This window comes from Muntiacus reevesi, chromosome 4, assembly GCF_963930625.1.
Source record: "Muntiacus reevesi chromosome 4, mMunRee1.1, whole genome shotgun sequence".
Classification (NCBI taxonomy): Eukaryota; Metazoa; Chordata; class Mammalia; order Artiodactyla; family Cervidae; genus Muntiacus; species Muntiacus reevesi.
The window spans coordinates 112252510-112277856 of NC_089252.1; the positions used below are offsets into that span (position 1 = coordinate 112252510).

At 53.8% G+C, this 25347-nt stretch overlaps 2 protein-coding genes and 1 long non-coding RNA gene across 6 annotated transcripts in view; 1 reads left to right on the top strand and 2 right to left on the bottom strand.

Moving 5' to 3' along the window:
- The window catches only part of SEC13 (SEC13 homolog, nuclear pore and COPII coat complex component), a 41865-nt gene extending 32857 nt beyond the window's left edge, over positions 1 to 9008 (bottom strand). Inside the window, exons 1-5 of the mRNA XM_065933888.1 lie at positions 8899 to 9008; positions 6379 to 6423; positions 4048 to 4163; positions 1511 to 1662; positions 948 to 1081 (exon numbers count right to left, since the gene is read on the bottom strand). Coding sequence (XP_065789960.1) covers positions 948 to 1081; positions 1511 to 1662; positions 4048 to 4163; positions 6379 to 6423; positions 8899 to 8901 — 450 coding nt within the window. The 5' untranslated portion in view covers positions 8902 to 9008. The remainder of the gene's footprint in view (positions 1 to 947; positions 1082 to 1510; positions 1663 to 4047; positions 4164 to 6378; positions 6424 to 8898) is intronic.
- A 192-nt stretch (positions 9009 to 9200) lies between these two features.
- LOC136166914 (uncharacterized) lies at positions 9201 to 16239 on the top strand. Of its 2 annotated transcripts, none has more exons than XR_010663018.1 (4): positions 9201 to 9261; positions 9345 to 9527; positions 13156 to 13245; positions 16168 to 16239. It is a non-coding gene; the product is annotated as an uncharacterized lncRNA (long non-coding RNA). The 2 variants fall into 2 exon arrangements; XR_010663019.1 differs by lacking the exon at positions 16168 to 16239 and adding an exon at positions 14056 to 14164.
- ATP2B2 (ATPase plasma membrane Ca2+ transporting 2) overlaps positions 13227 to 25347 on the bottom strand; it is a 365210-nt gene continuing 353089 nt past the window's right edge. For all 3 annotated transcript variants that reach the window (XM_065933889.1, XM_065933890.1, XM_065933891.1), the window contains 2 exons: positions 25139 to 25321; positions 13227 to 16401 (listed from right to left, as the gene is read on the bottom strand). In XM_065933889.1, the coding sequence (XP_065789961.1) occupies positions 16090 to 16401; positions 25139 to 25321 (495 nt within the window). In that variant the 3' untranslated portion in view covers positions 13227 to 16089. The remainder of the gene's footprint in view (positions 16402 to 25138; positions 25322 to 25347) is intronic.

The following is a 25347-nucleotide window of genomic DNA, read 5'->3' on the forward strand; positions in this document are numbered from 1 at the left end:
CGTTTTTATGCAGAGATGTGGAAGACTCAAGCACTATGATGTCATTCCCTGCCATCTTTCCAGAAGCCTCTAGGCCTATTCAATGTTACAACTTAGTCAGCAGATGTGGGTCACAGGGTCCCAAGTAACAAGAGCCACAGACAGGCTCTTGGGGCCTTGAAGGCTGGGCAGGCTGTGGAGTCCCAGAATCTGAGAACTGAGAAAGTACAGGGTTAGACTTGAGGCTGCCGACTTCTGTCTGGGTAGCTTTCGGAAGTACTGAGGCCATCAAGGCTGGACGGTTGTGTAGACAAGAAGTACACAGGTTCTAGTGTTCTAACCCCAGCACAGTACCTCCTCTAAGTCAGTCACCTAAGCCTCACTTATCTATTCATAAAATGAGGACAGGACTGGTGACCTCACGCATCTGTACATTTGTTAGTTTTTCCTTTCATTCACAAACATTTGTGAGGATTACATGACATACCCTAGAGACTCAAGAACTGTGAGTCCCTCCCACCACTGTTCACAGTGCTTCCTTGACTGTTGCAACCTTACACAGGAAGCAGAGAACCAACTTCCTACGATGCTTTCTGTAACACCACTCAGTCCAGGGGTCCCAGTGGTCACTGCAGGCCATGACAACTTGCAGTGTGCACAGCAAGGGCGGCAGGCAGGCAGGCAGGCTGCTCCTGCAGTGCCCCGGCCTGCCCTGACCTGAAGGAACCAGCCCAGCACTGCTCTGGGCTGAATGAGGCAGGTGCAGCCTGGCCTCCCTGGATGCAGCCTCTGTCTGGCTTTAGGGCAAAGAGACTCAGACCTGCTCTCCCAATTGTGTCTGCTGAGCACCCCTCGCGTGGCCCAGCGCACAGCAGTGACACCGCTCCTGCCATTCTCTAAGGAGTGAACAGCGGACACGTGGCAAGGTCGCAGAGCACCCCCTACCCGCAGGCAGGGTGTGGACTTACAGTGTGAGCGTTGTTGATCTTCTTTACTTCCCACTGGCCCAGCCCGGTGTAGGTCAGCAGGGAGATGGCCCCATCCGAGCTGCCGCAGGCCAGGATGAGGCCATAGTCGTGGGGAGCCCAGCACACGGAGTTTACTACGGGAAGAAAGGAGGCACAGTGAGCAGACTTTCATTTCCGAGACTTACTGTTTAACTAAATTTCTGGGGAAAAAAACCCAGAAAAATCGTAGGGATCACCGTAGGGAAAGTTGTAATTTTGTCAATTGAGTTTTAAAAAACCCATCACGTACTAATATCATCATAAAGCCTATCTTATAATCTCAGAACAAAGGCCAGTACTTAAAATGAATAAACCTTAAAGGGAAAAAACCAACCAAACAACCTCACTATGTTGTCTTTGCTTTTCTTGTTGTGCTGTGTGCTGGCTTTAGGGCTGAGGACCTCACCTCTGCTGTGGACAGGCTGGCAGAAAAGCAGCCCAGGCCCGGGGGGACAAACGGGGAGCCCCCGGCAAGACCGACCCTCCCGCCGGCCCTCCGCGCTCGCCCTCTGCCTGCACTGTACCCGAGGAGTCGTGTCCCGTGTGCTCGTGTGTCTTCTCCCACGTGCCGTTCTCCTCTTTCCAGATGATGACCTTCCGGTCGTAGGAGCAGGACGCGAGTATATTGCCGTACATGGGGTGGGCCCAGGCCACCTGCCACACGGGGCCCTCGTGGCTGCAAGGCGAGAGGGTCAGAGGCTGCTCAAATGGGCAAAAGAGGAACCCAGGGCACTCTGCCGGCCACTACTTTGGACAGAAGCAAATGGCTTCTCAGGAGAGAACTGCCAAAGAATTTCAAAAGGGACAGAGCTGAATAACGTCACCCCAAAAGTGACTTTCACTGGACAGTGAGGACCCTGAGGCTGAGAGCAAGTCGGCCCCTCTTTCCTGAGCCAGCAGAGCCCCTGAGGAGGCTGAGCTCTTGAGGAGGCAGTAACTGTTTCATCTTAGTACTCTCCACCACTCTTAACTTTTTCAAAAGGCAGGTCTCTTTCTTCCCATCGCTGTGCATTCACCTGGTAACTACTGTCTGAGCTTGTGCCCTGTGCCAGGCTCCGCACTGGGTCCGTCCCTCAGAAGACGGGGCGCCCAGTACCCAAGACGTGGGCAGCACAGAGCGGATGGGACGGGCTCTCTCACACCCATTCCCCTCTCACTAGCTGCCTGACTTCAGGTCAGGGCTGTATCCTCTCTTTGGCTTTGTCTCTTAACAGAGATGTCAATGTGACTTCTTTCACATGGTGGTCATGAAGGAAATGTCTGTGATAACTCAGTTAAGAGCCTGGAACAGTGCTTGGCACCGAGAAAAGGAAAAAACACAAGTTCGACGCCTGTGAGCTCAGAGAGCTGCTCCCTGCTCACCTAGTCACCCGGGGCTGCAGACACTCAAGAGCCCATCTCCCTCAGCTGGGACAATGGTCCAGCCCCAGGCTCCACAAAGGAGCTGCTAATGAAACTCTCAGACACTCAGTCATCCTACAACGAGCATAGTGTTAACTGAGGGAGCAAAGAACGGGGGCATGACTTTTTTACCCTACAATCTCTCACGTACTTTGAGCAGAAAGGACCGAGTGACATAGACACTGTGTCCAAGCCAGTACTGGCAGCCAGGCCTGGCCCTGTGAGCTCTCTGCTCAGCCAGGGGCCGCTGGACGGGGAAGGCGGCACTGGGCTCCTTAGTCACTCAACTCCTGACCCCCAGGAAGAGCGGAATTTCTAGGCCCATCTTCCTAAATGGCTACTGACTTAGCCATGCTTTCTTTAATCCGTTCACAAACATGTAGTGTGTACCCACTTGTCAGGGATTCTTAACCTCTCTTGTGTAGTCTGGTCAAGGCTATGGTCTCTTCTCAAGATAATGAATAAAACAGTGATGATTATAAATGAAACCCAGTTGTACTGAAATAGTCATCAAAAAGTTAAAGAACAATTTATGTTATTAGTGATATATGTGCTTCTTTGTTAATACATTAAGTAACAAACTCCAGTGGCAAGTCTAATAACCATTCTAGTTTCACAGTAATGATGAGCATGAGTGCTGTTCTGAGAAAGTTGCAACTGCAATGTGATATAAAAACATCTGTGACTTCTACTGGTAACAAAGTGACAGGTGTCGGGGGCTCTCCTGGTGGTCTAGTGGCCAAGACTTGGCGCTCTCACTGCGGGGGCCTGGGTTCAATCCCTGGTCAGGGAACTAGATCCCACATGCCCCAACTAAAGATCTGCACATCTAAACAAAACAGAAGATCTTAAGTGGCGCAACTAAGACCCAGTGAAGACAAATAAATATTAAAAAAAAAAAAAAGTGACAGCTAGGTACCATGAATACTACCTACTGTGGTTCTTGGCCTATAGCCATAATTGAAGGAAATGCTATATACCAGAATCACTGAAAATAAAGACGTGATTTTTTCCCTTTCCGAGTTCACCACCCCCTGAATTCTTTCCTCAGAACCCTTGGAGATTCATGGGACCTGGATAAGAACCCCATCCATCTGAGGTAGTGAACTGAGAGGGAAAACACCAGAATGTGGCCACAAAAAAAAAAAACCTGGACCTCAAGAATCTCCACAGGGAGAAGGGCAAACCAAACATCTGTAAATATTCACTGAGTACCTGCCGGGGCAAACAGGCCCAACTGTGGGATCCACATAATTACTCTTATATCCTGAGTCACTTTAGATCATGTGTGCTGAACATGTTTAAAAAGGGAAGGAAAAGGTAGTTTCCCACTTTTGAACACAGCAGTAGCCACCAAAGACTTGAGCAGGCACTGCCCGGGTGGAGGCTGCCCCAGCCTGTGCCGGGGGGAGCGGGTGAAGACGGAGGGGTAACCTGACTCACCCCAGGGCTGTCTGTGGGCGTCTGGGCGGCAGAGGTGAGACTGGCTCCTGGCCCCATTAGCCCGGGACGCCTGCTGAGGCAGTCAGCTGGCCGGGACCAGGTATCCTCTCCGCTAACCACACCAGGGGCTGCTCTGATCTGGGCTCTCTGCTCTTCCTGCCACATCTGAGAAAACCAAAAGCTCTCTGAGGCTTTGTCCAGGGTCGGGGGCGCTTACCCCCTGAGGTCGGCGACGAGGATCTGCCCCCCGTTGCGCACGTCGAAGATCTTGACGGACCTGTCTGACGAGCAGGTTGCCAGGCGGGTGCCGTAGTAGTCCATCTGCGCATCGTGCTGCAGAGGGAGCACAGGGCCTGAGATTAACTGAACCTCAGAGAATCATCACTACCCGGCAGGAAGCTAGCTTGGTAACATTCTCACTTCTCTCACAGGCAACTTCCTTCTGAGAGGGACAGGAGACACTACACCCAGCTGCTTTCAGACCCTTCAGAGCACGGGGAAGTCCTTCCAATCCCGACTGGCAGGGGGTATGGGAGGAAAGGAGCTCGTGCGCTTCTCTCTCCTTCCTCCCACCCCGCTATCTTGAGGCTCCATATGCTACCAGGGAGGTTCAGCTCAGTGCCAGAACCCAGGGCTAAAGCCGTCTTAAGAGAAGGCCTCTGACTACGGCGGGACCCAGTCAGGTCCTCCACAATGCACGTCTGGCCGGGACACAGGGCTCCATTCGGACATTTGGGCTCCTTCCTCCATGGCCCTGGATGCTCTGTGGGCCTTTGTTCCTGGGTTTCTATCTGACCTTTTCCCCAAGCAGTGTGCCCAGGACCCTGAACTCTCCACCCAGCACTTCAACGTTGCTGGTCCCACCACTGATGAACCGACTTCATCGAGGCTGCCCTCCAGGGCTAGACCCTGCCCACAGCTCCTTGTCCATCTGGGCGATGGCTCCTCTGAGCCCATCTGCCTGCTGCCTCACTGAACTTAATGGCCCTCGTGTTTGCTCGCCCTGCTATTCCAACAGATGACTTAACTTCATTATTCTACCTTTGGGGTTTCAGGAACTATCAGCTGTCACACTGTGGTCATCAGGAGCAATTACATCCTTTCAAAGGTAAGCAATTATTCTGTCTGCTTAGACATTTCTTCCTCAAGTCCATACCCAAGGAAGACATCCTGATTCTTCTTGGGAAGTCAACCTTCTCCACCACTCCAGGTCTTGGCTTCCTGGAAGGTGGGCAGGGAAGTGCTAACACAGATCTTCTCTGTAACTGTACTTCTGAAGCACTGTTCCTGCAGACTGCTGTCACACACTTTGGGAGGAAGCAGGGCACAGAACCGAGACTTCAATCCTATCTCAGGTTATCTGCCGTGCAACCTTGGGAACATGTCCTAATGCCCTGGAACCTTAGTTTCCTTGTCTTTAAATGGAGCTAACAATGGCCTCAACTTCATGAAAGTTAAATGAGACACTGAAGGAGCAGCATTCAGCAGGGGGTGTGATGTGCCAAGAGCACGCAGATGTTCCCCATTACTACCCTGTCTCATCTGTTCCCCAAGATGAACCCGCCCAGAGAGGGGACACATCCATGGCATTTTCCATCTCAGCTATGAGGAAATCAAGGCTGGCTCAGAAAAGTTAGCAGATTGACGAAGGACCTCAGACTGGACTGTCTTAAAGTTAAGATTGACTAGGGATCTCACATTGGATGGTCTTACCCAGGTGCCACACTGCCTCCAAGGACGACCACATCCAGGAAACCCCTCAGAAGCGCAAAAGCAACAGCTAGAGGGGGGCTGTGAGGGCAGGACGCCTGGGAGGAAATGCTGTAGGCTGACTGACTTGGGTCTTGTTCAAGGCTTCCTGGACTCCTTGCCCTGCATGAAGCAGTCTGTATCTTTGCTGGAGACTTTAACCTCTGGACCTTCTCCCACAGCCCTGTCCTCTTACATAAGCCAAGTGTTCACCTCCCAGGACACACCCTGAGTTAATGACTTCTGGTTCAAAGGGCACCATCTGGCCCGCCGTCTGTGGTAGTCCTACCTGGCTCTGCCTTTGTATTGAGTCATCTTCCTATTTCTTTCCTTGTTTTTTTTTTGGTCACATCACACAGCAGGCAGAACTTTCCCAACTAGGGGTCAAACCTGTGACCCCTGCATTGGAAGCATAGTCTTAACCGCTGGACCACGAGAGAAGTCCTTATTTTTTCTTCTTTAATCCCCTTTTCAATGCGGCTAAGAAGTGACAGCAGGAGGAAGATAGCTGGGAAGACTATTTCAAACCTCTGCACCCACTTTCATCCCATCCCAGAGCCAGTTACTTTTTTGGCCAGGAGACTAAGTACCCTGAGCTACAAACTGTTTCTGGGTTTCTCCTGACACAGTGACCAGACTGTCACAGCCCTGTCAACTCAGAGGGCCTGCTTGGACACTGACCATACCCCTGAGGTTACAGCCTGACTGGCAAAGGCTGCAAGGCCACACTGGATTCAAAAATCATCAACAGAGATGCCCATGTCCTCAGCATCTGAGGAAGGGCTAAAGGAATACTTACAATCATGTCCTCATGGGAAGTGTCCACAGTGTTAATTACTGACACCTAAAACCAAAGATATTGTTGGTAAATGAACTGATGGTAGTTAGAATGCAATCATCTCATTAAATCCACCGATCACTTTTAAAGTTCTTGACAGCATCTAATCATTCATTCATTCAGTAAACATTCACTCTAAGTGCCTTCCTTGCACCAAGCACTGTGCCAGGGACTGGAGACGCAGACACAGAAGAGAGGTACTTCTTGCCCCAGAGAACCCTCTATGGAAGCAGCCCCAACAAGGTAGAATGAGTATTTTCATGGGGTTAGGATGTGCAACAGCAGTCTGAGGGGCTGGTGGTGGTGGACAAAAACTGGGGCTCCGATGAGGAGGAATTTGGCAGGTGCCTTCCCTGTAGCTCAGATGGTAAAGAATCTGCCTGCAATGTGGGAGACCCAGGTTCGATCCCTGGACCAGGGAAGATACTCTGGAGAAGGGCATGGCAACCCACTCTAGTACTCTAGCCTGGAGAATTCCCTGGACAGAGGAGCTTGTGGCCTACAGTCCATAGGATTGCAAAGAGTTGGGCAAGACTTGAGTGACTAACACATGGAGAAAAAAGTACAGTCCATGCAGAGGAAATAACATGAGCAAAGATCGGGGATGGTGGCATGGGAGGTCCTGGCTATGCTTGAGGGTGAAGAGGGACTCCAAGGGAGCTACAGCTGGACTATGGAGCATCAGAGGACAGAGCCTCTGATGTTCCAGTTTCTTGCATAACAGGATTTTCACCTGAAGACTTTGATTAATTGATTCAATTGATTCTCTTGAGGTTTCTCCCTGGTCCACCACCTGTGACAGAGTCCAGTTCGAAGGGCTGCAGTACAGTTACCATGGTCATCACCTTCATATCCATTCTCTGAGGTTCAGCTCAAAATATAACCACACCCCGCCCCCCAAAACCGGGTCTTGAAGATTCCCAGATTTCCAAACTGGGCAAACTCATTTGAATGTCAACACTGAATGTCTAGATGCTTCTTTCTCCCAACTAGAAAGCAAGCTCCCCAGGGCCAGGGTTGGTGTCAATGACAGTTCTGAATCCTCTTAAATCACCCAGCACAGAGTTTTGCAACCAGAAGGAACTCAGTGTCTATCTGCTAAATGAATAAGTCAATGAACAAAAATGTACAATTTCCCTATGTTCCACCACTAGTCTCTCAAAACTCTTGGGATAGAAGAGAGACTGAAAAGGAGGTTTCAGACTGGAAGTGATACTTCTTACCATCTCCCCCATTTCATCTTTTCCCAGCACTAGTACTGCAGGTCTAAAACCTGACTTTTCAGAAAGGAGGACACTGGAAGAGGATGGCTGCAAAGCAGTGCAAAAGGGGAACATCAAGTAAACACAAATTCTCTCATCAAAGTCTAGATGCCCTAGAAAGCAGGCCCCCGAGATCTGCAAAGGCAAGGAAGGCAGATAAAGGGAAGCAGCTCCTACCTGCGCCAAGCTGCCCGGGTTATAAAGTGCTTTCAGGTGTGCACTAGGAAAGCTGAAGGGTAGAGTTCACAGCTAGCCGACTAAGGAGATGAAGCCCAGAGAAGAGGAAACAGCTGCTCCAGGGCTAGTCAAAGGTGGTGCTGGGAGAAGAGCCCCCACCTGCTATTAATAATTTCTAGCCCACAAAGCTTTCCACCCCACTAGGCTGCCTATCTAGCTGTTACATTCAATTGCCTAAGTTAACGACCCAATGCTAAGTAGATGAAAAAAGAAAATTTACTGGTAGTTTCATACTAGTTCATCAGAGGACCTTGAAGATTACCAGCATTTATTTTGAATCACTTTCACTCACCAACCAGGACTGATAAGTGCCTGGTTCTTTTTTTTTTTTTTTTTAAGCTACTTAAAAAAAAAAGAATGTTCATCCTCCCGAACACCACAAGTTGTCTGGTCTTCACTGGGTAGTAAAAGACAGCCCTCAAAACAATTCACTCTTCACAACTACTGACTTAAAACCTCATTTTTTAAAAAAGCTGAATGTCACGGCATAAGCGACTCCAACTCTACTCAGTACCTTAACAGGCCAAGAAAAACCCCCAAGAAACTTACAACCCAGTCTCCTGCAGAGCAAGGAGCAAACCAAGCGTCTTGACGTGTGGGCTCACCCAGCTTTCCTCAAACACCTAGGCACAGACATTTCCCCGAGAACACTGGCGTAACAGAATCGACTTCACGGGGCTGTGGGCAGGCTGAGATTAGGAACAATGCTTGGAACCTGCCAGGGCTCAGAATATAGCGGCTTCTACGGTGTTTGGGATTTTATTTTCAATTGTTGGGGGAGGAGAAGGGAAGGAAGGAGCAGGAGACGCTGCAGTTCGGCTGTCCGCAGAGTTCTGAGAGGTTCCGCGGCCTCCCTCTGACCACCCCCTAGAGCCACCCCACCTCAAACCCGAAGCGGTGCGGGAGTACGGCCCCAGAATGGGGCTCGAAGTTCAGCGCGGCGAGGACCCGGGAGGGCCGCGACCCCCACCCCAACGCTCACCATGATTGTAGCGGCGGTAGCGGCTTCAGGACTCAGACGTGGCAGGACCCGGCGTCGCCTCGAAACACCTCACTTCCGGCGTCGGGCTAAAAGCCCGTCGGGTCCGGACGCCGGAGCCTCCGGGGAGCAGCGAGCTCTGCTCGCACAAACGTTCCGTCCTCTCCTGAGCGCCACGGCCCCTCCCCTTCTCCGTGCGTAGACCGCGAGACCAAAACGGGGTGGGACTCGTTTCCATGGCGACCCAGACTCGGGACTTCTAATCTGAAGCTTTAGCCCGTCATCCCTCGCGACCAAACGCTTCCCTTTTCCTGAGATCCACACAGGAACAAAAGGGACTCCTAAGGAACGTCTCTGCGGTTCTGGGTACAACGGGCCTTACGATGAACATTTTAGGATGATTAATTTGGGGGGCAGTGGCCAGACTGGTCCTTGTTCTTCCTTGTTAGTGTCTCCTCAGGACCCAAGCTGGGACCAGGAGCAAAGAAACCCAGCAGATAAGCCCCGTGCCGGGAGCTGAGCCTGTCTCTCTTCCTGCCCTCTCGAAGCACAGAGGATCCACGCCTCTGAAACCGCCTTTTCCGTCACGGCTCTGGGATCCTATGAATCCGGCCCACCGGCTAGATGCCCAGGCAAGGAGGGATCTCAGCCCTGCAGCTAAGCCCAGGATCCAATCACCAGTTTCCCCAGCCCCTAGGCCCCTGGCTTCTCACCTGCACAGCGAGGATGCTGTAGCTGGACAGAGCCCCTGGGGGGGGGGGGGTTCCCCGGGGGGGGTTCCCCGGGGGGGGTTCCCCGGGGTTCCCCGGGGGGGTTCCCCTCAGCCACACATGGGCTGGCAGCCGTGGGCTTCTCGTGGCTTTTTAGGAGTTCAGTGACCCAGGATGGAACCTAGACTCCCCTTGGATGAGTCAGAATCCCCCTTTCCTCTCTTGAAACTGGAGGGAAGTGTCCTAGCCGAAGATGGTCCCTGCTGGAGGGATGATGTTAAGACCCAGAGGGTGTGACAGACCCAAGCCATCAAGGAGCTGGGAGAGGGGGCCGGAGAGCGGGTTCTTACAGAACTCAGGGCTGGACCTCCAGATTGCAGCTCACCCTCCACTCCCACCCCAGCTTTCAAGACCTCCAATTTCCCTCTAATGGGAAAATGTTCCAGGGATTTGAGGTCTGGTGTTTATGATGGAAAAAAAATGTTGCAAGGAACAAAGCGGGAGGGGCTCTGGGGTCTCCTGTTCTTCCAGGGACAGGCCCTGATCTCAGATCTGTAGATGTACTACTGATTCTCTGAGTGATAAAATCATATCGCTTCTTTCTGAGTCCGACTTCGCTTGAGTATAAGATGAGGGCAATGACCCACTAGATACAGCATAAACACAATGCATGGGGCATAAGGAATTCCCTGGTGTTGGCACTGAAGCTGTAGAGAGTGAGGATTTGGGAGAAACAGTGCAACTGTATCCTATTCATTAAGGTATTTGCTGGTGGAACTGAAAAGTTTTGAGTGCCAACCCAGGCATCAAGACTGCTAGGTATGAATACTGTAGCTCCTGTTTACTAGGTGGGTACACCTTCACCTCTTTGAACTGCTGTCTCTTCTGTTAGGTGGAAACTGTAATAAAACCTTCTGTAGAAGGTTGATGTTGGGAGTAAATGGACCTTTGGATGTGAAGCTGGGTTTGGGTTTGGAAGCCAACTGGGCCTGTGGTGCTTGTTCTGGGAGTCAGTCTTCCCTGAGAAGAGCTGGGATTGTGTGTGCGTGTGTGTGCACGTGCGACCCTCAGCCTTTGAACCAACACTGGGACTGTCTCTTGATCTGGGCGTGTTCCTGTTCTTTGCCAATGTTCACCAGAGGTGTGCAAAGCTCAGACTCTTGGTGTACCAGGCTCCCTTCTGCATCCCCCTGTCCTCAGGAGGGGATGACACCTACATCCTTTGTCCATATCTCCCATCACCTCCCTCTGGTTAATCCCAGACCCCAAGTCAGGCCACTGTTAGCTTTCCTTATTTGGTGCCCTGACCCGCTAGAACCTGAATCTCAACCTCGTTGTCCTCCTGAGATCTCTTCCCCCAAAAGTCTGGCCATCTGGGATTGTCAGCTATTCCTCATGGAGGTTTCATGACTCACGGAACACTGAACTTGCCTCCTTCAAATGGAACAGGAAGGCGTGACTCAGTGGAAGGAGAGAGACTGCCCCTGCTCTGCACACCCTCAGGCAAACTGCCTTTCCCTTCCAGGGACTCGGTTTCCCTCTGAGTTCAAGTCCACGGAGGGCGGGGACCCAGCCATCCCGCGGAAAAAGGCCTTGTGATGTGGACCGTGTCTACATTTCCACGTGTGCATTTATTGTTATTGCTCAGTATAGTGTTGAAAAGGCAGACAAATCCCATCAGTTACAAAGAGCACAAGCCAGAGATACAGAGAAATCAAGAGTGTACAATAAGAGCACAGTCACTTCACAGCCCCGATTGTCCCAGAGCCCCCCAGAGCCCGGGCAGCTCAGGAAGCTGGAGGCGGCACCATTTCCTTGCTTACTCTGGTATAAAATATGTGCACACAAGAGTTAGCAAAGTGTGGCGACCGACCCTCCCGAGAGGAAAGGTCGGGAGGGAGAGCACCACAGGCGTTACAAGACTTGGGGGAGCCGTGAAGGGCGGTCCCAAAGCAGCCTTAAATATCTTGTTTTCGTTGGAGGGGGTGATGGCTGATGCCCAGAGCTTGGGATTTCCCCTCCCCTACTTGGGTGGACAGGATCTTTATGTCAAAATCAGGAGAGCTTGCTTTGGAACTTGAGAAAGACCTGGGGATTTCCCGCTATTGTTTGATTTTGGCCTTGGCTTTGGAGGACCCAAAAACCTTCAGAGAAATGCAGCCCATCCCCCCCCCCCCCACACACCTTCTAATGGTGGGATCTTGGGGCCCATTGGAGAGAGTTTGGGGTTGGGAGGCGTGTCACAGTGTACTTATTTGACAGCCTCCTGCAAGTAGAGCAAGAACCACTAGGGGGAGTCAGGGTGGTGAGCAGGTCCAGGCCAGAAACGGCTACACGCGGAGGACCTATCTCAAACCTGCTGAAAACTGTCAATAAAGAGCAAGGTGTGACCCCCTCCCCACAAAAACAGCCCAGGAAAAGGAGCCAGGAATAAACATCTCTCCATGAGGAGAATTGGCAAGTGGGATACACATTCTGGTAGCTCTGAGTCTGGGAGAGAACCTTCTCTCTCCCCTGGACCCGGGTGGATGGAGGGTTCACCCCATCACAGACAAGGTGGATGATTTGGGGGCCCACACTGATATTGGGTGGGGGCTCAGTGGCCTCTCCTGACAACACCCTGGCTCAGGGGACAGGTGAGATGATGGGAGGAATATCAGGCTTCCCTCAAGATCTAGGATGCCTTCTTTTTTCTCCTTAAAGGGCTCTCTATTTAGTGAACCGGAGTGGACAGTGCTTACAATGGCGGCATGATGTTTGCACCTATGATGAAAAGGCCCAATATTTGGGGTGAGAGGAGGGCAGGAGGGTGGAGGACTTGGCAACATTTTAAGTTTACTTGGAAGAATAGACGTGAAAGAATAACCAGGAAATTTTGTTTAAAAAAAAAATGCACAAAGGGTATTTATCCCACCACATAATAAAAACATAAAGTGACAATAATTAAAACTAGGTGGCTGGTCAGATGAGACACCCTGATGAGGGAACAGAGGGGAAATTCCAGAAACAGATGCAAGTCTCTCTAAGCTGTCAGGGTGTGGTAAAGGGGGAATTTCCGCACAGTGGAGGAAGGGTGGCTGTTCCATCACTGGGCTGCCTGGGCTGAGACAGGTCCCGGATCCTTGCCCCAGTGCAGTCACCGCTGTTGGTCTGTGCTCAGAAGCAGGGACCCCTGTTTCTTGTCTGCTCTCTGCTCTGGCTGGGACATGGGGAGAAGGGGCCACGGGGGTGGGGTGGGGGCTGGTGGGAGCAACCCAGGCTGCTGCTGAGTTAGGAAGGAAGGTCTTCAGTTTCCTCCCTGTCCACCTCCAAAGGCGGGTGGCTCACTGGATGGGCCCCCTGCCCGTCCCTCATCTGTGGAGGGGGAGACAGATTGGTGAGCGCAGACCTCAGAACCGAGTCTGCTACCTCCTCCTGGAACCCTGTCCAGAGGGCAGACAGGAATCTAAGAGGATGGTGCAGTCCCTGACCAGTTAAAAAAAAGTATATATTACAGAGTATATAGTCACTGTGTTCTGTTTGATGTTTTTGCCTTTTGTTTTCTTTTAAGACCACAGACATTTCAGAACGACACTGCAGGAGTAAGAAGAGAGAGCAATTGAAAGCATCACCATTGCATAGTATTAAATGAACAGAGATGGTGAGTTCTTTATTTACAATTATTGTCTAGATTAAAAAAATTCATAAAAACAGATGAATGGTCATAAATTATTTACCCCCTAATGGGGTGAACTGCCAAACGTACCCCATGCTGCTAGATATAGGACGCCGAGTGCAAGCTTTATGTACTACAGTGAATTCTGACAAACCAGTCATTTCCTCTGTGTGTGTGTGTGTGTGTGTGTGTGTGTGTGTGTGTGTGTGTAAGTGTGAGGCCGAGGGTATGAATGTATGTGTGTGTGGGCATCCATCATTCCTGACAAGAAAAGACCAGCACTGACGAGGGGGCATTCTAGCTTCCGTGGCTCCCTACTCTCCCTGGAGCTGAGCCCCGCTCTGGGAGACCCCCTCCTGCTCCTCTTCCGTCCTGGCTGCAAATGAGCAGGAGGCCTCATGTGCAAGCCGGGCTTTCCTGGTGTCATGGAATGAGGTCATGGACACAGGGTCGGAACACGGGGAGATGGAGAACCTGGAAAAGGGAAACTACAAAAAACAACAGAAAACGAAAAACACACCACGTTCCAAAGCTGCCCCAGGTTCTGCAGGAGCAGGTCTTTCTCTAAGGAGAGCAGTGGGCGGTGTGGGCGGTGTTGGTCTTGGAATCCAATAAACACATCTGAGGGCTGGTCACCCCTTCGGGGGATACAGTTCCCTCTGCTGGCTACATTCAGAGATGCTGCTTCTCGACATTCAGGAGATGCTCTTGCTCAAAAAAGGTCCTCCTTCCAGGAAGGTCTTGCCAGGTGGGATGGGCTGTCTCAGGATCCCAAACCCTCGGGTTTCTCCACAGCCGTCCAGACGCACGCCCTCCCAGCTGACTATGGCTCTTTTCCCGAGTGGCTCTCAATCTTGTTTGTGGAAGAATTCTCTGGGCCTGGAGAAGGGAGGGGCCCGGGCTGACACAGAGCAACCGTGGGAAGGGTCAGTATGAAGAATGCATTTTGCAAGCGAGGCGGGAAGCGTTTTGGTTTTCCTTGAAGCATGGGACATCATCGGTCATGGTATTCAAAATGTCTTTTGCACTGTACAAGTTTATGGAAAAAGATCATATGCTGAAAAGTCTCAAAGCAAACTTTGTATTCAATACAAAAGTTCTTTTATGAAAAAAGCTGATACCCACAAAGTGCTTAGCAGTTAAGAGGCTGACATACAATTAAATAAGCTCTTATTAAGTGGGATTACTAGTGCTGTTATTGTCTCAGGGGCGGGGGAGAAATAACCACCTTTTCTCACCTGTGATATGCAGGGTTTCAGAATGGCTTTCTGTCTGGGAAAGCAAGACTTGCTGTTCAAAGGCTACAGTATATATTGCGACTACAGGAAGACGATTTGGTTTAAAAAAAAATCACACCGAATACATCTCAATATACACATCATAAGGTTCGTTCGGATCTAAGTAGTGCAGAAAAAAAGGCTATTCTTCTTCAAAAGTAAAAACAAAAGCAGCAAACCTTAATGATCCTCATCCAATATGCCAACAGCATATTTGCTGCAATCTATGAGGAAATAAGCCTCTCAATGACTAACTGAAAAAGGAAAAAATCAACAAAACAGCATTTCTAATATTGCCTCACTACCTCAGTCTCTGCACAGACAGCGCCAGAGGGAACCTCTGTTGGAAGTGCTCTTAGTAAACTCAAGTGAGTTTCATTGAGAGAAGGTCTTCACTCAGTGCTTTGCGGACCCCGTGGCCCGGGGGCCGGCCGGCCATCAGTCCTCGGAGCCCACGAAGACTTCTCTCCTCCTCCCCCTTTGTCTACGGAGCGTGCTGTCGCACCCCTCGGGATGGATACCTGCTCACATTTGACTCCTGCCTCCCACGGTAGTGACATTATCCAACAGAAACAGCAGGCCAAAAAAAAAAAAAATCAGAGCATGGCTATCGGAAAACATCGAGGATGCAATCCAGGGAGGTGTCTGCCAGGCTGAGCTGTTTTTATAGCATCTCAGCCACCAGTGTTCTTAAACCATACAAATAGCCGAAGACGTTATCTACAGGTTTGTAAACAAATTACATTCTTCTTTTAGGACATAAATAAGTTAAAATAGAGCAATTTAAGCGGAAACAAGGCAACATGCCGGCAAAAAAATTTTATATATCCATTATATATATTTATATATATATATATATCTACCTATCTATATGGACGTATACAGTCTCAGAGAAGTATACGTTGATATAGATACAAAGAAATGGATATAACCTTGTGAGTGTCTGAAGTTCTTCGGTTCCATTGGTGCAAATTTACCAGGCGAGTTAAGCTCTGCAATTTCAAAAAGTTGTGAAATTAACCTGTACAACTGAGACCATGCTACTTGCAAGCATCTCAAAAACTTCACAGACCAGTGGATTGGATAAATAGTCTCAGAAAAGAGTCTGTTTTGCAGTTCCCGCCTAAGAAAAGAAACAAAACAAAACAAAAAACAAAGCCCCTCCCCAACCCCCCAAAAACCGAACTAAGGGAGGACCGGAAGTATGCAGTACATTCATGCAGGGATGTGGCTGGCGCTGGGCAGGGGGCAGGGCTGGTCCACGTCGGGCGGGAGCCAGGAAGGGCTAGTTCTGGGAGAACCCCCACTCACTCCCTTCAGCCCCGCTCCCCACGGGATCCCGCCCTCGCCTCAAGGTGGAAAAGAGTTCAAACAGCATCGCAGCCAGAAAAAAAGGGTCTGCTGGGTGGAGTCGGTTTTCTCGCCAGTATTTGTTTTTGTTTTTTTTCCTGCCGTTGCTCGCTGCTGCTTGGGTCGGTCAGGTGCCTGGATGGGTGGCTGCCCGGGTGGGGGGCGGGGTGCGGTGTGGCGGCGGGGTGGGGGGGTCCCTCAGCTAAAGCGACGTCTCCAGGCTGTGGATGGGGCTCCCTGGACTTGAAGAGGTAGCTGATTTGCTTGTGTCGGTCGTCAGGTTGATCCCGCTGTCGATGGCGCTGTTGTTCTTGTTGAGCGACGAGGGCGGGCTCGAGTTCTGCTTGAGCGCGGCATCTTCTTCCAGGTCGGTGTCGTCGATGAGGGGGATGTGGGGCTGCGAATCTTCGATCCGGAACTCAGGATGAGCCATGAAGTTATGGATGGAGGTTCGAGACTCAGGCTTTTCTAGACCTTCATAGAGAGAGCTACGAAACGCCTTCACGACGCGGATCTGCAAGGGAAGGGCCGGGGTGAGGCGCACCACCGCGGGGGCGGCGGCCAAGCTCTGGGGGTGCGGGGGGTGGGCTCGCGGGAGCGGGTGGAGAGGAAGAGGGCACGGGGCACAGCGGGCGGCTGGAATCCACGGCGTCGGGAGCGCGGACCGGAGCGGGAAGAAGGAGCGGGGAGGGGGCTCAGGCTATGTGCACCCGAGAGGTCTTTGCTTTTACTTGCTCGGTTTGGGGACAGACTGCAGTATTAGGACAGAAGGAAGGAGGCCCCGCCGTAGAGACGATGGGGAGCAGCGGTTAGAGGAAGCTGAGTCCGCTCCAGGGGGCACCCAGACCTAGTGAGAGACTGAGCCTTGTTAACTGGAAATTAGAGCTTTGCCCATGCAGGAGGGTAGCGGGGCCAGGTGGGAGTCAAGGAGGAAAAGGAGAGGCTATTTGTAAAAAAAAAAAAAAAAGAATTCATCTTAGAAAAACCACACACCGTTAAGGAACCACAGACATGGAACAGATAACGCATCACACATACACAGGGAACAGAGGGGAGATGGCTGGGTGAGCCGGGATGAGAGGGGGGACACACGAGGGCCAAACAGAGAAGGGGGACATGGAACCAAAGCAGCAGAGCAAACCGAAGCCAACTCGGGGCTTTCTGGGGTGCAGCAGAGGCAGCCAGAAAGCGCGGAGGAGCCGGCGGCCCAGGACATTCGGGGCTCGGGAGCATGCGGTGGGGGACGGGAACCACACGGCACACACGGACGGACACACGGCTACACTTGGAAGCCTGCACAATGTGAACGGAGGTCGTTTGTACCCAACGCTTCTTTCCTTCATGCATTTGGGAGGTAAACACTCGAGTATAGACTCAAAGCTCTGGCCAGTCATTGGACTTGTCTTTGGGGTCCCTGATTTCCTGCGTTTTTTTTTTTTTTCCTTTCTTTCTTTATTTGTGCTTTGAAAACACAAAACCGAGAAATGAGGCCAGAATCACAGGAGCCCACTCAGCCCCTGGGTAGGATTCTAAGAGGGTTCGGAACTAAGCCACAGGACAGCCAAGTTCTTTCATTGTCTGGGTCTCAGTTGGAAGCTGGGTTCCCTGCAGAACGGAAGGTGGCCGGACACGGAGGCGTCCGGGCTGTGCCACTTCTGGCGCCTTGACTGCGGGCCAAGGCGAGCCACGCCACCAGGCTGGCTGCCCCCGTCCCGCCTCACAGGGGGCACAGGAGCGGGACCCTCGCTTTGAAGAGAGGCGTCCTGTCTCTGAACTCCTGGGAGGGGAGCCCTGCCTGCCATGGTGGGGGGCCAATGGGACAGAAGCGCCTCCTCCTCTCTTCCCAGCCCCCACTCAGAGCGGAGCCAGCAGGCGGGGAGAAACAGGCATCTATGATGCCTCGGGGGGAGCCGAGCCTCAGCAGAGAGGTGGGGGTGCTGACCCGGACAGTCTACCTTCCTGCCCCCCTATATCACAGGCCTGGGGGGGTGTGGGAGGGCCCTCGCCGTCCCGGGATTTGTGGCACTAAACCCAGGTTGGTGGGGTGCGTGGCGGGAAAGCCCTGTCCATGGAAGTGAATTTTCATGATGACTGTGGCTGATGGTTTTAAGTGTCACAGCTCAGGGTTTACGTGACTATTTCGGAGAGGAGTCTCGGCAAGGCACGTCGTAAGCGCCTCCGCCTTCTAATTTAAAGAACACAGAGAATTTGTCAGTGAGCCCTCTTTGTTTTGTGTAAGACTCCAAAGTTTGGATTTTTAAAAAAACTTTTCTCCTGTGCTGCCAGCCATCACTTGCTAGCTCTGACTCTTCCTCATCTTCTCTAAACCACCTCTGTCCCTGGTCCTTATGTGCTGTTGGGCTGGGGATTCTGGGGAAACCTGCCTGGTGGGATCCTGCTTTCAGTAAAAGGCACTGGGCGCTAAGCAAGAGCCAGCCAGACACCGTGCGTCAGTGCTGGCCCCCCGTGATGGCCACGTGGCTGTTCAGAGACGTCTTTCTCCCTGGATACCCTATCTGTGGCTCTGTAGAGATTATGCAGTATTCTAACCTCCTGATAACTGGGCCATTACTCCATTGGTTAAGTGAAAACAACAAAAAAGAGGTTGCAGGCCTCAGTCTTCCTAACTGTATAATGGGGACGCTAATGACCGCTGTAGCTGTTCCGCCCTGTGCCCGGAGTGTTTGGAGGCTGAGCTGCTATGAGACGCCAGCCGGGCAGCGCCTGGTGGAGGAGGGGGGATGGTGGCAGGACCCTGTCGTGTGACTGACAACGTGGAGGGGACGACACACAATGAGATGCAGGCCCCTCGCCCTCCCCCTGGAATGGAGACGACAGAAAGAATGAACTGCTCTGGACAAAGACTGTGGGGACAAGACTTTCCGGGACACCCCGCCACGGCCGTTTCAAGTCTCCACTGCGGATCTCTCGCGGCTGAAATGGAAAACAGTATGGGAAGAAAAAAAGCTCTTCCGTCTCCCCTTCCCTGACTGCCCTGGGGATGGGCCTTTGCTGGCGTGAGCCGCCCTGGGACGTGGGGTGAGGGGGGAAGAGAGGAAGGGTCTGGGGTCTTCAGATGTTTTGGTTTCATCAGCACAAAGGGGGCGGGGAGGGGGTGTGCTAAAGGAAATGTATAGGCCCCCCCGTCTGGGGTGGGTTGGACATACTCGAATGTTTACCCGGCTTCAAGGAAGCCAAGAGTCTGGGGTTGATTCACATTCATTTCAGGCTCAAGGTTAAAGACTCACAACCTCTTTTAATTTCACTCTCTCTTGCTGAACTCTGTGTCCAGGGTTCTCTAGCCCTCTAGGGAAACAAACACATGGAATATTCAGACAGTGGAGAGGTCTGGGCTCCCCCCCACCACCAACCAGAAGCAAGCCATTTTCTCGCCAACCCAAGGTTGCACTAAATTAGTAAATTAGTTACCAGGATGCTAATGAGAGCTCCGGCTTCCTTTCCTTCCCTTCTCCTTCATCCCCCGCCTAAGAGACGCAGACTCCTCATCCTAGCAGTCCTTAGAACCTGGAATCTGAAGGGGGCTGGGAGGGGGCATGCCCTCTCTAGACTGGGAAGGCATGGGGAAAGTGGCCAGTCTGGGGTTAGGAGTCTGATGCTCTGGGCCTGGTTGGTTCAAAGGAACAGGACCTTCACTCATGAACATGGCACATGCTACGAACTTGCTAAATATGAAGACGGCCTGAGATGGATTAGGAATTTGTGGGAATAAGAGAGAGAGGAGCCACGGAGGTTGGCCTTGGATCCTAAAGCTGAATGCTAACTCTGTTCCTGATCACTGATGGGAGGACACCCCCGCCCCAGTTGCTGCCAGGCTGATGGAAATCTCAAGAGGAGAAACAGCTTCCCTGGCCCCCTGGACCCCAAAGCACTGGCTCCTTGTCACTGCATGTGTCTGTGGGCGTGGACACTGGTTCCACCATGGAAATTCAACCTCTGTGGGCTTGTCTGGCGAGTGGTGTGGGTGGTGGGGAAAATGGGGGACTCTGAGTCAGATCTCTTGTCACTTACATGCTGTGTGATCTTGGCCAAGTCAGGCCACTTCTCTGAGCCTCAGAGACTTGCTCACTTAAATGGAGGTATTGGCAGATCCTCCCTCTTTGCATTTCAGTTGTGAGGTACATATGGAGTGGAGGATGTGGGCAAGTGCTTTGGAAAATGGTGGTTGAGGCTCAAGTATTAGGGGCGTGTCATTAAGTTTCTGGGTGAAAAACTCACTTTTGAGTGGGTCGGAAGAGGAAAGCGAGGTCGTGGGCCAGAGTTTCCTCCTGATCATTAGAATGTCAGTCTGACCACACTGTCCGGTCACCGCAGGGCATCTGTCAGCTGGGGGCCCTCCATCTCACAGTGGTGCTGGGGGAGGGACGTGTGACTTTCTGGGGGTGTTCCAGAAGTCAGCCCTGCAACCCAGCCCTGCCCTAGGCCTCTGTGGTCACTTCTGATAGCCAAGGGGACTGTGGTTGGGACTCCTTCCAAGGTTGGACGGCATCACTGACTCAATGGACATGAGTCTGAGCAAACTCCGGGAGATGGTGAAGGACAGGGGAGCCTGGGATGCTGCAGTCCATGGGGTCACAAAGAGTCGGACATGACTGAACAGCAACAAAGGTACAGAAAGCCCAGGTGTTTTTTTTTTTTTGACTCAGCAAGCACCCTCCTTTACCCAGAATCCTGGGAGGAAGATCCTGCTCGGAGGAGGTAGGGGTAGCCCATCTCTCCATCCACCCAATGTGGGGCCCTGCTTCCTGGCCGCCTGTTTGAAGAAAGCCTCTGTGCTGCTGGAGGGACCTGCCTGGTACCCAGAGGGCTCCTGGAGTCCCTGGAGATGGGAGGAGGCGACATGGCTATAGAAACTATTCAAGCGAAGGAGAAACTCAGGGGTATATATTTAGAGTCATGACTGTGTTGACCCAAATCTGTGTGTTGAGACCACAAAGGCTTTGATCCTTTTTGGAACAAGTACCCTCATGCAGGGGGATGGCCAGGCTCTTTTTGGAGACCTGATGCCCAAGAAAAGGTCCCAGCACAGACCCAGAGTCACAGGCCGGATTCTGCAATCACAGGTAGGAATGCAAGACCCCTAAGGAGGCGTGATGCCTAGAGAGAAGCTGGATGATGCTTGGGTGAGGGAGTCATGCTTGAGTAGCCCCCTTAGGGTCCTCTGAGAAAACGATGGGTCATGGGCAAGACCTGAAGGCTCCTCAAATGCTGTTCCAAAGCTGGGTCACCTCAGGGGGTAAAGGGGTCAACCTGGCCTGAAAGGAAGCTGGCTTAGAGAAAGGGAGTGAAGGGCAGGCGGAGATGGGCATTTCTCTGAAGGGAAAGTGTTGAGAACCAATTGGCCCAGGACTGGCCTTGCTGAGTGGTTTTATAAAGAACAGAAGAAAGGACTCGAGACGACTGCACTCTTTCCTTGAGACGTGAGAGCTAAGATGCGAGGCTCAACCAAGGGAGATGTTGCGGGGTGGCCGGGAGCTCTGGGAGCTCCGTGCTGGCCAGGACGAGTGGGGCGCCACGCTTCAAGAAAGACACCGTGCCAGGGAAGGCAAGGACTGGACCTGGAGGCCGCCCCCTGGCACTCAGGCCGACTGGAGGGACGCAGGAGGGACGTGGGAATGGAGGGAAAGGGACTCCTCCCCACTGGCTGTCCAGCCCCGAGCACTTCTGGTCTCCATGCTCGGAGACAGGAGGCACCGCTGAGCAAGGCCACGGCTTGGCTGGTGCGGGAGTAGGGCCGATGGGTGCAGGCCTCCCGCTGAGGCGGGGCCTCTCTGGTGTGAAGGGCGAGAGTGTGGGATCAAAGTGCCTGCTGCCCAGAGAGAGCCTGGCACTGGCTTCCGGTGACAAGGCCTCCTGGAGACAAGGCTCAGGCACCATCTGCTCAAGTGGCCCCACTGCCCTGGGTGCCTCCGGTGTCCCCATCGCTGCATCTTCATGCTGATAAACCACCACAGGGTTCTGCCTCATTTCTGCGTGCCTCCCGTCATCTCGCGACCCGGTGGGGCTGCACCCACGGAAAGGTCCGTGGGACACACCGCCGATGGTGCCCCGTGACTTGCGCCTCCTGCCTGAGGGCTCGGACAGCATCGTGCCCTCCCAGCACGCGGGCCTCTCCTGCTTGGTGGCAGAGGATGTGTGTTTTGGGTGTTCTGTGTTTAGAAGAGGATAGAGGCCCCTTACAAACTACAAGAGATGAGGCCTGGAGTCTCATGAAAGAGGCCCGGGGGCTGGGAGTTAGCACACAACCCGAGAGGCCCAGACTGCAGCTCCCGTGTAGTTTGGGAGGGGCTGACCGGGAAGGGAGCCAGGTGGTAAACAGAATCTTCTTGTGCCCTCTGGGGCCTGAGGCCACTAGGGGTTCAGAAAGATCTAGACAAGGCCAGAGATGAGTGACCTTGGGCGGAAGCCGTGGTATAAGGAGATGAGCTCGTGGGAGGAAGCTGACGGAGGGGCTCAGAGTCCCAGGCTGCCCCTCCAATGAGGAAGGAGGAAGCCGAGGGTCAGACCAGGTCCACGAGCCCATCGGCAGCCAGCCTGGATGAGACCCCCGCCATTCTCTACTGAGCTCAAGTGGAGTGGGGTCACGAGCCTTGTCCCTTCCAGGGAGGGCTCAGGCCTTCACTGTGCTCCAAGCCCTGCTGCAGGGAGGAGGGTACGAGGCAGCCGGGGCTGTCAGATGTACAGGGGGAGAGGACGGAGGGGCTGCACGATGGGGCACAGGGCCTCGGGCTGCGATCCCCGTGGGGGCCCGGGTCCCCGGACCGACTGTGGTCCCTGACCTACAGTGCTCCCTTTGGGTGGGCCTCTCTGTGGCTGACCATGACACCCAATAGCCTTTCCTCCCTTGACCCACGGTGACCCTCGGCCTGACCTTGACTGCAAGACTGTGATCTCCTGGCCAACTCTGACCCTCATAAGCCAGACTTTTCCTGACCCTACACTGATTGGGACGCCTCGTGCCCCCCCAGCTGACTGCACCCCCACTTGGCCTCCGTGACCCTGTGGGCGACTGCGACCATTCGATCACTGAAACCTCCCTGAGTGCTGGGGATCCTTGGACTGACCCAGACTTTCTGACCACTCGTGACCCTCCTGACCCCACGACGGCCTGGTCCGTAACCCCTGACCCTGACCCGCCAAGGGACTGCCACCCCGTGCCTGGCTGTGGTCGGCTGATCATCTGGGACCCTCCTCCTCAATGGCTGGGGCCCCTCAGCTCCCTGGGCCTAACCACGAGCGGCTGGCTGCCCCCCGGCCCCTGCCCGCCTGCCCGCGTGGCGCTGGCGGCTCCCGAGGCGGTAAGGGGGTCACACTCACGCCCAGCTGCAGCAGGAGGAAGGCTGGTCGGAGAGGAAAGAGCATTGGACAACGACACGCGACTAGGGCTAGAGAGATTGGCTACGTCCTGGCTCTGGCTGGTGACGGAGGATTGTCTCCGCAGGGCCCCCTGAAAGGAGGCCCCGCTCTTGAAAGTATTGACTACTTCAATCTGCAACGGAGGAGAGAACGAGACAAGTTGCGAAGAGAATGGACACGACAGCTTCACGACTGACAGGCGCCACGCCACGAGGACAGCCGCAGCCACGGCAAGACGACACGCCACTTACACCAAGACGACAATACCAGACACGTCCAAGGCTCTGAGAGATGTCTGCTCAGTCGGGCACCTGGGCTTCCCAGGGCCCGGGGAGAGCGGGGTGACATAGGGCCTGGCAGCAGCACCGCTCTAGCGGCCTGGGGGCTGGTGGGCTGGGGGCGGGGTTGGGGGGCATGTTAAACGTGGGGTTTGCAGGTAGAGGGGGTGCTCAGCCCCTGGGACCAGGCGTGGAGCCGGAGTGGTGTGGAGGGGACTCCGGGGAGGACCGCCCTTGGCCCAGATACCCGCTCTGTCACGTACGAGCTAGGTGGCCTTGGACAGGTCACTGGCCGGAAGCAGTTTCTTATCCTTCAGAAGGGGCAATGCCGTCAACCTGCCTGGCAGGGCTACGCTGTGAGGGACAAAGCACTGACCCACTTAGTGGTCGGTAAGAGTCAGGCTGGACAGGACTCGTGCCCACTCAAGAAACTACAGTCCTTGGAGTCCTCCTGAAGGGCTTAGCGGCCAGGCTGGGTGTCAGCACCAGGGCTGTGTGTGACAGCTGCCAGCCCTCATGGGCAATGGGGGGCCGGGGGCCACCAGGAGGGCTAGTTCCAGAGCCTGCAATGCTGGTCATCAGGAGGCTCTGGGTCTGCAAGCTCCTCCCTGCACCCAGCGCTCACAAAGGGCTGTCTCCCACGCGTCAGTTACCCCTAAAGCTAGGTGGGGGGCTGGAAAGGCCCAGGAGATGTTTGGGACAGCGCCCTGTGCAGGGTGAGGCAGCCCAGGAGATCTGTTTGCGTTGCGAATGGATGGAAATGCAGTGGTTGGCCACGCAGGGCTGTGGGCTGAGGTGGGGGCCCCTGACATGCTTCCCAGAGGGTGAGGGGATGGGGTGGGGTGCCATGACCTTCCCAGGCCGGCTGGGCAGGAGACCGCCTCACTCTTGGTCTCTTGGTCCCTTTGTTCTTCGCCCTGCAGGGCTGTGAAAGCACCTGGGAACTGCAATGCTGAGCCAGGGAGCGGACCCCGTGAGAGTGTGGGGGCTGCACCTTCTTGGTGTGTGTCGCCTGGTGGGAGGCTCTGTTCTGGGGAAGAAACCTGCTCTTGGTTGGACACACATCCCGCACCAGTGCTCGGCCTGTGTGTCCTTGCGGTGTGTGTTTTAAAACTGAACTTTGTTCCCCTTGAACTCACTCAACGCCCTGAAGCCCCACTGCCCTCCCCTCGCCCCAGGAGGAAGCTGTGTGTGCAAGTGCAGAAGAGCCGGGCTCAGGGCTGACTCCCTGGCCGGGAGAATCTGGGGCCCGCCCTGGCCTCAAGCGTCCATCCTGGCCTCACGGGGGCTTGACCCTTCTGGTGGCCGCCCGGCAGCCCTGATCCACCCTCCCCCAACAGCCCTGAAAGGAACCCTTCACTCACCTGGGCCCTCAGAGCCAGCCCTCCCCCACGGCAGGGGCACCCCTCCCCCCAAAGCCCACAGTGGGCGTGGCCCTGGTGTGACCCCGTCGCCCAGTGGTCGGGGAGGTAGGCCATTCCCTCGCTCAGCCAGGCAGAGTGCACGCGCGGCACTGGCCCGAGGCTGATCAGAAGGTGGGATCTGGGCCCGCCCCCTCATCTCCGTCCCCGCCCACCCGGCCCCGGTAGCCGCCGGTACCTGGGTCTGGATCCGATTCAGACCTCGGAACCACAGGATCTGGCCCCGCCGCAGCTCGCGCTCGGCGTGGTCTATCTCCTCCACGTCCTCGTTGAGCTCCTCCTCGGGGATCTCCTCCTTCTGCGTGAGCCTGCCCGCCTCCTTGAGGAACTTGAGCCTGCTGGTCGGGATGGTGGCGATGACCTGCCGGGGGGCCCAGCGGTCAGCGT